Raw genomic sequence first — 15,330 nt, forward strand, 5'->3', positions numbered from 1 at the left:
GTGTTACTTACTAGAACATCTAAAGGGCTGCAAACCACATTTAAATCATACTCACTTTCTATTAAGCTCTTCAATCTCAGATGCTGTTCGATTTTCTCCTGCCAATGTCCTCAAAAGCAGGTTGTATGCCTCAGTTGATGTATCATTGGCTGTCTTTGCCACTCGTACAATGTCATCAGCTTCTTGTTTATGACTATACGGATAAAACAAATAAGCCATGAAACAACCATCTGATAGGGAAATAAGTAAAATTTAGGTAATGCTTACTTCATTATTATTATTTTTAAAAAGGAGTCTCACTCTGTTGCTCAGGCTTGAGTGCAGTGGCGTGATCTTGGCTCACTGCAATCTCTGCCTCCTGGTTCAAGCAATTCTCCTGCCTCAGCCTCCCGAGTAGCTGGGATTATAGATGCACACCACCATGCCCAGCTGATATATTTTTTTTAGTAGAGATGAGGTTTCACCATGTTGGCCAGATTGGTCTCGAACTCCTGACCTCAGGTGATCCACCCACATCGGCTTCCCAAAATGCTAGAATTACAGGTTTGAGCCACCACACCCAGCCTACTTTATTATATATACATATACTAACATGAGCAAGAATTCTACAAATATTGGAAAACCTCATTCATTTGGAATTTTGCGATCAGTTCAGTGGGGCTGAATTTATGAATAGCATTCTGTAAACTGAGATGAGAAAATTTTCCAAAAGACTAATAGTATAAATTTATAAGAGAAAAATCTGTATAATTCTTCAGAAAAACAACTTTTTTTTTTTTTGAGACGGAGTTTCACTCTTGTTACCCAGGCTGGAGTGCAATGGCGTGATCTCGGCTCACCGCAACCTCCGCCTCCTGGGTTCAGGCAATTCTCCTGCCTCAGCCTCCTGAGTAGCTGGGATTATAGGCACGCACCACCACGCCCAGCTAATTTTTTGTATTTTTAGTAGAGACGGGGTTTCACCATGTTGACCAGGATGGTCTCGATCTCTCGACCTTGTGATCCACCTGCCTCGGCCTCCCAAAGTGCTGGGATTACAGGCTTGAGCCACCGCGCCCGGCCAGAAAAACAACTTTTAAATTTAACTATCTGAGAGTAATTTACATATAAAACTGTGTATGCTAGTAAGAAATCATTTATCTAGATACAAACATGAATCCCATGCCTCATCTTTATTAACAACAATCTGCTATTTTCATTTGGTTACTGCAGCCTTAAATAAGTTAAAAATCTAAACATGTTACGGTTTTCTTCGAGATACATGATTTCTCTTCAAACCACTGTATTCTAATATTCAAAGTGAATATTCTAATTTCAAGTAAAAGGAAGAAAAGAGTACACACAGCTGATAATGTCTTAGAAAAGAGCAAAGTTTGAAAAAGTGCATTATGGGGAAAGTGTTTATGGATTATGGGATAAGACAACACAGACATACCGTAAGGGAAGCCACAACTTAACCATTAAACAGGGATCTAGAGCTTACCGTTCAGCGAGTTTTCGAGCCTCTTCTGCCAAAAGAGTCATGTTGTTTGGGTCCCCTGTAGATTCTGGCTGAGTGACTGACTGCAGAAGAAATAAAGCACTTATTCTCAAAGGACTGAGTTATTCAAATTTAATAAAACAAGTGTCAAAACTAAATTTTTGTTAGAGGACAAAAAAAGAATGCCTCTTCTTATTTTCAGAGATCTTTATTTAATATCAGCACCCTTAATTGCAGATTCTTTCTATATTCAGTAAAGGATAAAGGAAGATTAAACTGCCTAGTACCATAGAAGGAACAAAGCTAGAGAACCCAGATGTCCCTTGGTTTTTATCCAGTTTGTAACAACTGTTTCATGCCAACTATGAGCAATGTGGCTTTCTTGCTTCATATTTACGGACAAATAAAAAGATGCCTGGAGTCAGTTTCACTGAAGAAGCACTCCACTGTCAGTGACAGACTTGCTGTAAATCCCAAGGGTCTCCCCCATCCCCACCTCAGACATTTGCAATTATTTACCACATTGGCAGCAGCGACTTTTGCTTTCTCAAGTTCTCTGGATGCGATTTCAATCAACTGCTCTGTGCTCTCTACATGGGCACGTGCTTGTTCAGCCAAGTTTCCAGTCTCTTCAATGGTATTCCGTATATTCTGTAAACGGCTAATTTGGCTGGACAGAGTGTTATTCACTCTCTGTAGGCGATCCAGCAAATTCTGGTCAACATCTAAAATGGTTTGCAGAAGAAAGTCTGTAAATTATCTGAAGAGGAAAATATCTCACATGAAATCTGAGGCCTTATGTATCTTTACTCTTCTGAACATAGCAGCTTTCTGCCAGGTTTCTGCAAAGCCCCTGGTACAGCTGGACAGCCTTTACCACACCCAGTAGGTCCTGCATGGTACACTCATCACACTTCTCCAATGGTGTGCCCACCTGCTTACTTGACTATGACTCTTCTTTCTTACTCATCATTATATTGCTGGTCTTATCCAGTGGTTGGCAAAGAGAAGACACCCAAGGAATGTTTGATGAAGGCAAGAAAGACTGATTTTAATATCCCAGCACATGCAATTTAGTCATAAATATACAATGTTGTTAAAAATGCTGCCAGCCCAAAAAGCCGAACGTTTTACAAAACCTAGAAAAAACTAGGTTTAAAACATATGTTGAAGTATGGCAAGTTAAACTCATTTTGTATTTTAAACTAAATAGACACTTGCTGCCACCCCCATACTATCAGTGTAATTTATTTCAAAATGATCTCTGTTTTTGAATAGTTCTTCAAATTATTCTTTATTAATATGCCCATTCAACTTAAATCTTATATTCAGGTCCTAACAAATCAAAGGATAAATATAAGCCCGTTATTGAAACTCATATATCACAAGGTTTTATTAAAATATAGGCCGGGCGCGGTGGCTCAAGCCTGTAATCCCAGCACTTTGGGAGGCCGAGGCGGGTGGATCACGAGGTCGAGAGATCGAGACCATCCTGGTCAACATGGTGAAACCCCGTCTCTACTAAAAATACAAAAAAATAGCTGGGAATGGTGGCACGTGCCTGTAATCCCAGCTACTCAGGAGGCTGAGGCAGGAGAACTGCCTGAACCCAGGAGACGGAGGTTGCGGTGAGCCGAGATCGCGCCATTGCACTCCAGCCTGGGTAACAAGAGCGAAACTCCGTCTCAAAAAAAAAAAAAAAAAATATAAAAACCATTAAGTAAATTGACTAGTTCATATTTCAACATCATGCTCAGTATTGGGGTCTAAATTTTCTCAGGAATGGGAAAAAAAAAAAAAAAGATGAGAAGTCAAAGGTAGGACCAATAAAGATGAATATAGGCTTGGAAAAAACTTGTAAGTGAGGCCATCAAATCCATGTGCAGAGGTGATATACTATAAATGGTGGTCGTGCTTGGAGGGTTACTTAATTCTTTGATAATGTAAAAATTTTTAAGAAAATACAAAGACAAGTTCAGATCACAAAAAATCATTTAGGAGACATAAGCCGCCAATGAGGTTATAGTAGCCCCTTTCTCTTTTGACCTTCAAGAATGTAATAGATACTGATCTCTCTTCTAATTCTTTAGAGAAACAGCAGTATCTGAAAAGAGAATAAATGACCTAACCAATTCCAAGTGTCTACTTGCAAGATCTAACTGTACCATATAATCGCCTTTTGAACCTGCAGAATAAACACAAATTTAAACTACAAATGAATACTTAAGGATAGTCTTCAAAGATAAATAGTTACGAAGACACTTTCATTTTTACAGAAAGGTCAGCCAGGAACTGCACAACTCAGGTCTTAAGGGGAGTGGATTTTAATCCCAGTCCCACTATGATGCTCCCAGAAAGCCCTTCTCTGCTTTTCACTGGTCTCATCAGATAATGTGCAGAGGACTAATCTAATTGCAATTAGAAATGGACATAATACATAAAACATACTTTAGTGTAATTTTTTTTTTTGAGATGGAGTCTCACTATGTCATCCAGGCTGGAGTGCAATGGTGCAATCTTGGCTCATTGCAGCCTCCAACTCCTGTGTTCAAGCAATTCTCCTGTCTCAGCTGGTATTATAGGCACACACCACCATGCCTGGCTAATTTTTGTATTTTTAGTAGGATGGGGTTTCACCATATTGGTCAGGCTGGTCTCAAACTCCTGAGCTCCAGTGATCCGCCCACCTTGGCCTCCCAAAGTGCTGGGATTACAGGCATGAGCCATCGTGCCTGGCCTAGTGTAATGTTATTAGCACATCTGTTTGCTAATTAGAACATTAATAAGCACACACTAATTTCTAATGTTTATTTTTTCAAATATCAAGTGTTATACATTCAGTAGCCAGCTGTTAATACTTGAAATCAACAATTTTACCTTATGAGAATCCTAAGGAAAAAACCCAATGCATAAAATAAATTCTCTCTCACTGTAATAATGGAACATCAAAGTTCAAATTTTTTTACCTAAAAATAATGCATACAAGGCTGGGTATGATGGCTCATGCCTGTAATCCCAGCATTTTGGGAGGCCAAGGCAGGTGGATCACTTGAGGTTAGGAGTTCGAGAACAGCCTGGCCAGCATGGTGAAATCACCATCTCTATTGAAGAAAATACAAACATTAGCTGGGCATGGTGGCATGTGTCTGTATTCCCAGCTACATGGGAGGCTGAGGCAGGAGAATTGCTTAAGACCAGGAGACAGAGGTTGCAGTGAGCCAAGATCATGCCACTGCACTCTAGCCTGGGCGACAAAGCAACTCTGGCTCCAAAAAAAAACCAAAACAAAAACAAACAAACAAAAAAACAAAACAAAACAAAACAAACAAAAAAGCATATGAAGATGCATGCCTTTAATGATTTTTAAAACTATTTTAAGACACCTTGTAATAGAATAGCTGGAAAATGCTTGAAATTTGAATATCAAGTCATTTTTTATGTGTTGGAAAATTACCCTATGCTTACTATATCTTAAAGCAGTACATTTACATATCTTAAAGTCAGGTTGTTTTTTGAATTAGTGTTTAAAAAATGAAATGATTTATGGTCTACAAGTAGTTTAAAAATTGAGAAATAATTTTATAAAACCATACTAATTAACCTTGCTTTAGGAGCCACATCTAAAGACTGGCCCATCTCACAGAAGTCACACATTATTCAATTATGCGTACCTTTGACATCCTGGGCCTCACGAAGGAGGTCCATAACTTCCCTCTCTGCTTCCTTTAGTCTATCCTCAAAGGCTTGATCTGTCACCATCTCATCCCCAGTTCCAAGGTTTGCTATGAGACTCTCTAACTCCTGGAGCTTCACTCGATGATCAGCAACCTAAACATAAGGAAAAAAGAAAAGGGAAAAGTAGAACACACAAGTATTCTTGAAGAACTCAATCATACTTCCTGCAGGAAACATGGGCGCTCTATAAATATGTAGGTCTACCCACTCCATGCATGTTTACTTCTAAAGAGAAGACATGGCTAGTTTTTCTTTTTTCTAGCTTCAAAAGAAAACCTTCAGAGCCATTCCTTTCATTTTAAACACTGCATGCTGATGATTCTTCAGCTCTGACCTCTCCCTTGAGTGTCAGATTACCTTCACGATATCTCCACTCAGCTCTCTGATAAGTATCTCAAACTTAACATCCAACATTCTACCTCTTACCTCTACTCTCCCTGTGGAATCTCCATCTCAGTAAATAAGGCCTCCAGCCAGCTTAAGCAAAAAACCCAAGACACAACCTTATTCTTCTCTTTCCCTGTCCTGTCCACAGACACACATATTTATCGGACCCAATTGAGGCTTCTCATAAAGGCCCATTCCTAACCATCATTCTTCACATGGCACTCAGAGTGCTCCTCTTACAATATAATCTGGATTTCCTAGATTTTAAGAGTTTCTTCAATGCATTCTTATTGGATTTGAGATAAAATCTACACTTCTTACTATGGTCACCATGGTCTTATAAAAACTGTCTCCAGTCTTATCAGTCTTATCACAGAACCACACTCTCTGCACTCAGCAGGCTCCAGCCACTCTCCAGCTCCCAGGCCTCTGTACACCAGGTTCCTTCTACCTGAAACAAACCTACCATCACTTTTCACTTGGCTCATTCCTTTGTATCCATTAGATCCCACCTTAGATGAATTCTGTAGAGAGGCCTTATATAAAGTAGTTTCCTCCAGATATTCTCCATTTGTATTCTTCCTAGCACTTACGTCACTATTTGTTTTATTTACTTATTTATTTTTTATTATTTGCCTCCCAACTGGAACATAAGTCTTTAAGAACAGGGACCACATGTATCTTGTTCACCACTTTTTCTATAGAGTTAGTGCACAGTAAGTTTCCACTCAATGTCTGCTGGATGAATGAATGAACGCACTATTGACAGCTTACCTTATCCTTTACCAGCCGGTAACAAGCCGGACATTCCTGGCAGCCAGGCCAAGATCGATTGTAGAAATAGTTTTCTTCACACTGGTCACAGCGACTTCCTACAAAGCCTTCTCTGCATTCGCAGCGACCGTCATCTTTGCACTGGAGCGAAAGAGACCCCTCAGGATGACAGTCACAGGCTGCAGAATAAGGAGAAAATAATGCATAATTAGCAAAAGAAGGAAGAGCATATCTCTTAATTCAGACTGGTAACAATAAGCTGACTATACTACCATTATAATTTTTTGAAAAAACAGGACCATTTATGAGATCTTATATGGTTAAGTCTGTTTAGCAGAAAAAACTGACATTTTTAAAGTCAGAATGAGCTTTTAAGTAAAATGTGCAACCTCTGGGACACACTTCAGGTTACTTAGTAATTAGAGAAGTTATAAAACTATCAGTGCTCTTTTCATGCACTTCAAGAATTCAATTCTCCACTGTTTAATTAATTTCTTTAAGGAACTAGAAAATCCAAATGCTAATGCTTCTTTTGCATTATCTTATAGTTTGTTTATTCACTGTGTTCTTTGTACTGAGTCAGTTACTTATGCTGCATTCCAAAGGAGAAATGAAGGAATTCAGAAAGCAAAAGCCAATCTGTTCTGAGGCCCAATTCCAGGCAAGTGTTTATGCCAAGGAGCAGATGTTTATACGTAATCATACCAAAAGGGCCCCAAGGGTAGGAAGCAACTACAGCCAGTAAGTCAACAAACACATTGTGAACAGAATCCTCCACTATTTCATTATCTGCACTAAGAATGCAATCAATAAAGAAGGTTCGTTAACCACAGTGGGAAAGCTGCGTAATCAAAGGAAGACTTCCTTGGAAAAAATAAAAGATTGGAAAAAGGAAGAATCAGAAATGCTATAAAAGAAAACATACACAAGGTGGCTGCAAAGAAACCAGAGAAGGCTTTGATCTGCAGAGTTTTAGAAATGGATAATATTCACCAAATATTATCCTTGACTATGGGCCTTGACTATGGGCCAAGTGGCTAGACTGAGGCTGTCAAAGTCTTTTCTGGCCTTAAGATACTAACTGGAATTAGGGGAGGCTTAGAGTTGTATGCCACCAACACTCCTTACGTTTGCAGCCTTCAGGTCCAAACCCAAAGTGGTTGACCTCACAGCGCTCACAGTGCTGACCAGTGATGCCAGGCTGGCACTCACACTGGCCGGTGTGGATGTCACACTGCCCATTGGTGGAGCCCAAGGGATGGCAGTCACACCTGAAAATGAACACAGGACATTTCTCAGGCAAGGAAAACAGACTTTAAGCAAATCTTTTTTTGTTTTTTGTTTTTTTGTTTTTTAGTATAGCACTGATGTTATTTGTAACTTGTATCAGAAAATTGAATGGTAAGGGTGACTAAGATGGAATGGTAAGGGTTATTAAGCCCCTAAGGTTCCAATAGTTCTCATGAGTGCCATTCAGAACCTCTTTTCCTAACTTAACTGCTACCAGTGCTCTTCAAGCTGGGACTGTATGGACACTAAGTAGGAGTTTTGACAACAGAAGTTCCCAGGCTGCATCCCTGGAGGGTCTGATTCTAAGAGCCTCAGAAAGGACCTGGCAATTTGTACATTTAAAGTTTACTCGGGTTATTCTGGCAAAGCTGAGGCCACTGTGCTCCACTCCTTTATTTCAGTAGCTCGATCACAATTCTCCAGCATTGCCCTTGAATGATGTCTTGCCTACGTTAGGCACTCCAGTAATTTCTGAACAGTCAGCTATTAAATGTAACTTACAAAAATTCACTTTTTTACAGTAGAAAAAGCAAAGCAAAGATTACTTCCACCAAAGGCACCTAAGTCTCACCTCTCACAGCCTTGCCCACTCTGCAGGTTGTAGAATCCAGGGTCGCAAGCACCGCAGTCCCGGCCAGTCACGTGAGGCAGACATTCACACTGCCCCGTCACAGGGTTACAGCTGCTCTGCTGCTTCACTGTTCCGTATGGATTGCAATTGCAGGCTAAGGCAGGAAGACAGAGATAGCAAAAGACACAAATCACCTGAGAGAAATACTAAAATGTAAGCGATCCAAAGAGATTCTGTAGATTTGTGATGGTAGCTGCTGGTCACATGTGGCTACTGGGCACTTTAAATGTGGCCAGCTAGTCTGAATTGAGATGTGCTATGTGAGGTACACACTGGATTTTGAAGGCTTAGTGTGAGAAAGAACATATATTTCATTAATAGTTTTCATTGATTACTTATTGAAATAATATGTTGGATATATTAAATAAAACACATTAGTATTCTTTTCGCCTGTTTCTTTTTACAGGACCACAGGTGCAAGCCACCATGACTGTCCTTCTTTATACTTTTTTAACGTCGGACTAGAAAATTTTAAATGACATAAGCGGTTCACAGTGTATTTCTAGTGGACTAAACATCTCTAAGTATTTTAAGAGAATACAAGAATTCTCACAATAAAGGGGCATGAATGTGACAAAATCTGGTCAAAGGCTGATTACCTTTGCATTTGTCTGCTGGATTGGGAGCCAGGGGATTTCCAAAAAATCCATCTTTGCACCGGTCGCAATAGAAACCAGCAGTGTTATAGATGCACTTCAGGCATTCTCCAGTCAAGCGATTGCAATTTCCAACTGCGTTGGGATCGATGTTGTCATTGCACTGGCACAGGCGGCAAAGTCTCACAGGGCCGTTTCTACCCAGGGGGTCTCCAAAGTAGCCATCATCACAGAGCTCACATCTCTTACCTGGGGATGAGACATTCTGATGTTGTGAAAGAAACGCTTTAGACATTTTTGGTGCCAGATTATCACTGGCTACAGATAGGCTCATGTAATCGTCGCGTGAAAAGAAGACGGTACAGTGGAGAGCAGAGGACCGAGGACCAGGCCCTGGGCCAGACCAACAGAGTGACCTTGAGCACAGCACTATTTCCTCACTAGAAAGGAAGCACCTGGTCTGACTACTTCACTTCAACTGTTGTGACAATCAACCCAAATCATGTATTAAAAGTGCTTTGTAAATCAAGCCCAAGATTTATAAACCTCTCCAGTCTCAAAGGATGGCACATTCATATATGTTGTTTTGGCAGATGATATTAAAAAAGCTGAAGTGCCACTCTTGACACCATAAGTTTCCCACACATCAGGGTGAGCAGAACCATTCTCTTAAAATGTAAGAGGCACATGCGAATCCTTGCTAATCAGTATCGGTTGGTACAGAATCAGGGCATGTTAGAAGAGAACTTAGAAATCATCAGTTGCTGCCTGCATTTAACTGATAATTAAATATTATAGCTCAGGGAACAGAGAGGGTAAGTAACTTGCCTGCAACCAAAGAAATGACAGGCAGAGGGAGAGCTAGAATACAGGGCTCTTTCCACTGTAGTAAACTCACCACTCCTCATCTTTCCTTTTCCACTTTCCTACCACGATTAGCTCAAGGTGGGCTCTTGATTTCTTTGTAACCAGTAGGGTCTGAACTAGCCTAAAATTTCTGGTGAATCCAAGATTTATTAATCCATTCAACAAGCATTTTCTGAGCATCTACCATATTACCAGCACTGTTCTAGGTCATTAGGATATGAGCAAGGTGGCCAAAGTCTCTGCACTCATGAAGCTTATACAGCGATTGGTGAAGACCAATACATAGACATACAAATAAACAAGATTACTTCAGATAGAGGTAAGCATAAAAAATTTAAACAGAATACAGCAACATGATGGGATGAAGGTGAGGGCTACTTTGTATTGGTAGGTAAGGAAAGCCTCTGTAAGAAGGAGACATTGGGATGGCAACAGAAAGACACAGAAGAGACCAGCCAGGATAATATCTAAGGGAAGAAAGTTTCACACAAACTGTCTTGTTTGGTAGCCATAGAAGTAGTTCAAACCCATGCAGGACCATGGAGGTCACAGTAACGGATCTGGTTTTAAATGTAAGTGCATCAAGAAGCTATTGCAGGGTTTAAAAGTGGTATAATCTGATGTACATTTTTAAATGACCATTTTGGCTTTCATATGGAGAATGAATCCCTTGTAGGAGAGCAGGTGAAGCAGGGAGGGCAATTAGGCAATTCCAGGTGAGAGAAAAAAGGTTTGAACCAGGGGGTGACAGTGGAAGTGGTGAAAGGTGGTCAAATCGGAGATAAAATCAGTAAGATTTGCTGTTTTTAGGACATGAAAGAAAGATAAATCAAGTATAAGCCCTAAGGTTTCAGCTTGAGCTAATGGTAGCATATTTACTAAGATGAACAAGATTGGAGGAGAAACAAAGGGTTGAAGAAAAAGGGAGGAAATCAAATATTTAATTTTGGTTTGTTTCAGTTCCTTTAGCTATGTGAATCAAGATCACAGTAGAAAACAACTGACACAATCAAATTAGCATGGAGTGCAGGGAAACTGCAAGGAGAGTATGGCACTTGAGGCAGGCTCCATACCCTGGGCCTCAGGTGGTGGGCGGAGCCCCTAGCAGAACCTAAAGGTAAAAAGGGCTGTTTGGAGAAGGCGTGCCAGACGCTGAGAACTTTGATTTGGGGTCATCAATCCACAGAACCCCACAGAGAAGGGGCCATGGAATAAATACTCTGTCCTCGCCTTCCTCCTTCTTGATGAGCTCCTGTATGTACTTCCTGCTGTCTGAACTCAAATGGAGCATTTGATGCAGTGTATGCAAGTCTCAGGCTGGAGAAAGGTGAACAGGGGTGTGAAGAGGCAAGTAGAAGGCTTCTAGCCCACCACCCAAGTGGAGATGGCCAGTAGGTAGATCAGGAGAGGTGCCAGGGCTGGAAATACAAACTTAGCTGTCACAGACAGAGAAAGGCTTTTGAAGCCTCAAGCCAAGATTTGCACCTAAGGGGAAAACAGTAGATCAAGGTGGCATGAAAGCCCTTGGACGAGAAACTGAGGCAATCAGGGGATACCCAAAAGAGAGAGAGAAGGAAACAAGAAGAGTGAGCCTCAGCTTCCTATTAGGAAAAACCATAACCACTGAAACTGAACCAAACACAAAGATCCTAAACAACCCCAAAGCCCCTTTCCCCCAGGTCTTTTCATAGGATGGAACACTGAAAGCAGATGGATCAAGCAGACTTACCAGTGGTGCCAGTAGGACAGTTGGTACACACCACCTCCTTTGTCTTGGGGACAACAGCACAACTTGAGCCTCCAGGACACGGACAAGGTTGGCAATCAGAGGAGGTGCCCGCAGTTGAATCTCCATAGTACCCATCACTACACTTCTCACAGTGTGGGCCAGCTGTGTTGTCTCTGCAGTTACAAACACCTGTTTGGAGGGTAGGTGTGAGAAAACAGGAAAGTGAGTAAGACAGTGAGCACTTTCTATCTAACTGCTAAAGAGCACTTAGGTCTTAGAGCTGCCAAAGATCATCTTACCTGTCTCAGGGTCACAGGCCTCACTGTGTCCATTGCAGGAGCAAAGCACACATGGACTGTATGGTCCAAGACTCGGAGTTTCTCTTCTGTAACCTGAGAGGCACATCTCACAAAATTGCCCTCCGTATCCCACAGGACAGGTACAGGACTCCACCCAAGTTGCAGGGACTCCGGGCCCAGGACGAGCACTTGCCAGGGTGACATCATCCAAATACCCAGCACCTGTGAATGGTGAGGAAAAGAAAATCACTGAACCGGATCGTTTTCCAAAACCCTGTATAAAGTCAGTAACGCTAAAAAGTAACAAGACACCAAATTCCAAAGAAAACCAGCCCTTAGATTAATTGGGCTCTGATAAACTGAAGAACACATCCACTTCTATCCACTGGAGAAGATAATTAGAAAATAGCATTTAGAACAATCATGTAGTACTGGGTGCTAAGTATCTGGAGTGATGGTATGGCAAACTTTTATTTATTTACTTTTTTTTTTTTTTTGAGACGGAGTCTCGCTCTGTCTCACAGGCTGGAGTGCAGTGGTGTGATCTTGGCTCACTGCAACCTCAGCCTCCCAGGTTCAAGCAATTCTCCTGCCTCAGCCTCCCAAGTAGCTGGAATTACAGACACCCGCCACCATGCCCGACTAATTTTTATATTTTTAAAAATAGAGACGGAGTTTTACCATATTGGCCAGGTTGGCGTCAAACTCCTCATCTCAAGTGATCCACCCATCTGGGCCTCCCAAAGTGCTGGGATTACAGGTGTGAGCCCCCATACCTAGCCCAAGTTTTATTTTTAAAACACATACACATAACCCTAGATTTGCTGAATTTTACAGTCCTCACCAATGTGAAAAATGAAAAGCATCAGACAATCATTTGGGGTGAGAAGAGATATGAGCAAGAGTGTGGGAGAAAAGTAGAGTTTAAGTCTACAGCCATTAAGCAGTGTTTGTTCTTTTGCTACAAAAGCAGGAACTGACTACAGAGTTCAAGGATAAGACAGAAGGGAAAGCACCTGTCAACAGGTAATACTCAGGTTATATAATTTCTGCCCTCTGGGGGGAAAAAAATTCCTCAAGTAAATTTATAAAACTCAGAGTTACTTCTTACAAGTCACAATTATTAAAAAGCCCAATGCTTTTCCACTCCTATAAGAAAATAGAGGAAACCTTATATTGCCTGAGACCAGTGGTTCATCCAATCCAGTGGTGCCCTTGATACAAGCAGCAGCAGGAACATTTTATCAGAGAGGCAGGCCTCAGTAACATTGACATATTTTCCTGTAATCTCCATTCCACTCTAGTGTTTTGCAGTCTTATGCTTAAAGTGTATTTTTCATGTCATGCAATAGCACTTGGTGTTTATAAAATTCATTTGAAAACTGACCACCTAAGGCTGAAGGACACCTCTTATTACTGCCTATTCAAGGCATAGGCACTTTGGTATGTTTACAGGTTTCTCTTGCCCAGTTAGATCATGAGATACGGCTTTACTGGTTACTGTGCTTTCAACTCTAAACATCCTTAAGTCTCCCCATTCTAAAAATACTTTTTCTTCAATCTTTTTTCTATTTCCAAATTATAGCCCATGTCTTTTCCTTATAGCCAAAATTCTTAACAGAACATTTTTTATTTTACTTCCTCAACTTCAAATTACTTTTGAAAGCACTGTGATCTTTCAGTTTCAACACACTTGTTGCGTTTTTTTTGTTTGTTTTTGTTTTAAGATAAATATCCCTCTGTAACTCAGGCTAGTGTGCAATGGCATGATTATAGCTCACTGTAGGCTCAACCTCTTGGGCTCACACATCCTTCTGCCCTGAGCCTTCTGGGTGGCTACAACCACAAGTGTGTGCCACCATGCCTAGCTAATTTGTATGATTTTTTTTATAGAGACAGAATCTTGTTATGTTGCCCAAGCTGGTCTTGAACACCTACCTTCAAGCAATCCTCCTGCCTCAGCCTCCCAAAGTGCTGGAATTACAGGCACTTTGGGAGGCCTGAAGCCATAAGCCACCATGCCTGAATGGTTTCAACACTTCTTAAAAACAACAACTCACTAATGATTAAGGAATCATCCAGTCCAAAACCCAATGATTTGTTATTGTTTCTCTTCCTTACAATCTATCTCTCCCTTGGGTCTTACTTATTTATTTATTGGACTTTTTTTGAGGCAGGTTCTCACTCCATTGTCCAGGCTAGAGTGCAGTGGCACAATTACCACTCACTGCGCCACTGATCTCCTGGGCTCACGTCGTCTTCTCACCTCAGCTTCCTGAGAAGCTGGGACTACAGGCGTGTTCCACCATAATCCGCTAATTTTTGTATTTGTTAGTAGAGATGGGGTTTTGCCATGTTGCCCTTGGGTCTTAGCACATGAACCTTAACTAACTGTTTCCAGGATTCCATCCTTCTTTCCCTTCTATATTTTCTGTCATCTTTCCAAGTTTAAAAATTATTGCCCATATGTTGACAACCTTCTAAATCTGGATCTCTGGTCCTAATCTCTTCCTAAGCCCCAGATTCATATTTCTAACTACTTGTAAGACATTTTTATCTGAATATTCACATAGGCATCTCAAAAATCAACACATCTAAGCCACAAATGCCTCTCCCAATACCACATCATCACTAATTTTACCTCCCAAATAGGTGTACCTTGCTAAAGAAAAAGGTCCTTGTTTAAAACATTTTCTTAAGAAAAAAAATTTTGGTGGGCGCAGTGGCTCACGCTTGTAATCCCAGCACTTTGGGAGGCTGAGGCGGGTGGATCACCCGAGGTAAGGAGTTTAAGACCGGCCTGGTCAACATGATGAAACCCTGTCTCTACTTAAAAATACAAAAATTAGCCAGGTGTGGTGGCATGTGCCTGTAATCCCAGCTACTCGAGGCTGAGGCAGGAGAACAGCATGAACCCAGGAGGCGGAGGCTGCAATGAGTTGAGATTGTGCCACTGCATTCCAGTCTGGGCAACAGAGCAAAATTCCGTCTCAAACAAACAAACAAAAATTTTAACTCTTAAACTCTTGTTTACCTAAAGTTATAACAAATATTCATTCAATAATTTATGATTTTTCAATAAGATAACTGATGACACAAATTATAATTACAAAGCTGTAAATAAAAAGAAATGAAGATGAGGCAACTTGAGCCAGCAGAATTATAATTAGTTTTTTTTTTTTTTTTTTTTTTTTTTTTCTGAGACAGATTCTCATTCTGTTGCCCAGACTGGAGTGCAGTGGCATGATCTCAGGTCACTGCAACCTCTGCCTCTTGGGTTTAAGCAATTCTCATGCCACAGCCACCCAAGTAGCTGTGATGACAGGCTTGCACCATTCCACTTGGCTAATTTTTGTATTTTTAACAGAGACAGAGTTTCACCATGTTGGTCAGGCTGGTCTCAAACTCCTTGCCTCAAGTGATCTGCTTGCCTCAGCCTCTCAAAGTGCTGGGATTACAGGTGTAAGCAACTGAGCTTGGCCTATAATTAGGTATTTTTTTTTTTTTTAACAAAATCTATTTATATACAATGCAACCTCAAT

General features: G+C 40.9%; 1 protein-coding gene across 1 annotated transcript in view; it reads right to left on the minus strand.

Annotated features, from left to right (window-relative positions):
- Positions 1 to 15,330, minus strand: part of LAMC1 (laminin subunit gamma 1) — a 131,936-nt gene that overhangs the window by 13,387 nt on the left and 103,219 nt on the right. Inside the window, exons 12-21 of the mRNA XM_003925304.4 lie at positions 11,789 to 12,010; positions 11,490 to 11,678; positions 8,897 to 9,142; positions 8,238 to 8,391; positions 7,505 to 7,647; positions 6,377 to 6,555; positions 5,152 to 5,308; positions 2,000 to 2,205; positions 1,484 to 1,563; positions 56 to 193 (exon numbers count right to left, since the gene is read on the minus strand). Coding sequence (XP_003925353.1) covers positions 56 to 193; positions 1,484 to 1,563; positions 2,000 to 2,205; positions 5,152 to 5,308; positions 6,377 to 6,555; positions 7,505 to 7,647; positions 8,238 to 8,391; positions 8,897 to 9,142; positions 11,490 to 11,678; positions 11,789 to 12,010 — 1,714 coding nt within the window. The remainder of the gene's footprint in view (positions 1 to 55; positions 194 to 1,483; positions 1,564 to 1,999; positions 2,206 to 5,151; positions 5,309 to 6,376; positions 6,556 to 7,504; positions 7,648 to 8,237; positions 8,392 to 8,896; positions 9,143 to 11,489; positions 11,679 to 11,788; positions 12,011 to 15,330) is intronic.

This window comes from Saimiri boliviensis, chromosome 19 (assembly GCF_048565385.1).
Source record: "Saimiri boliviensis isolate mSaiBol1 chromosome 19, mSaiBol1.pri, whole genome shotgun sequence".
NCBI lineage: Eukaryota > Metazoa > Chordata > Mammalia > Primates > Cebidae > Saimiri > Saimiri boliviensis.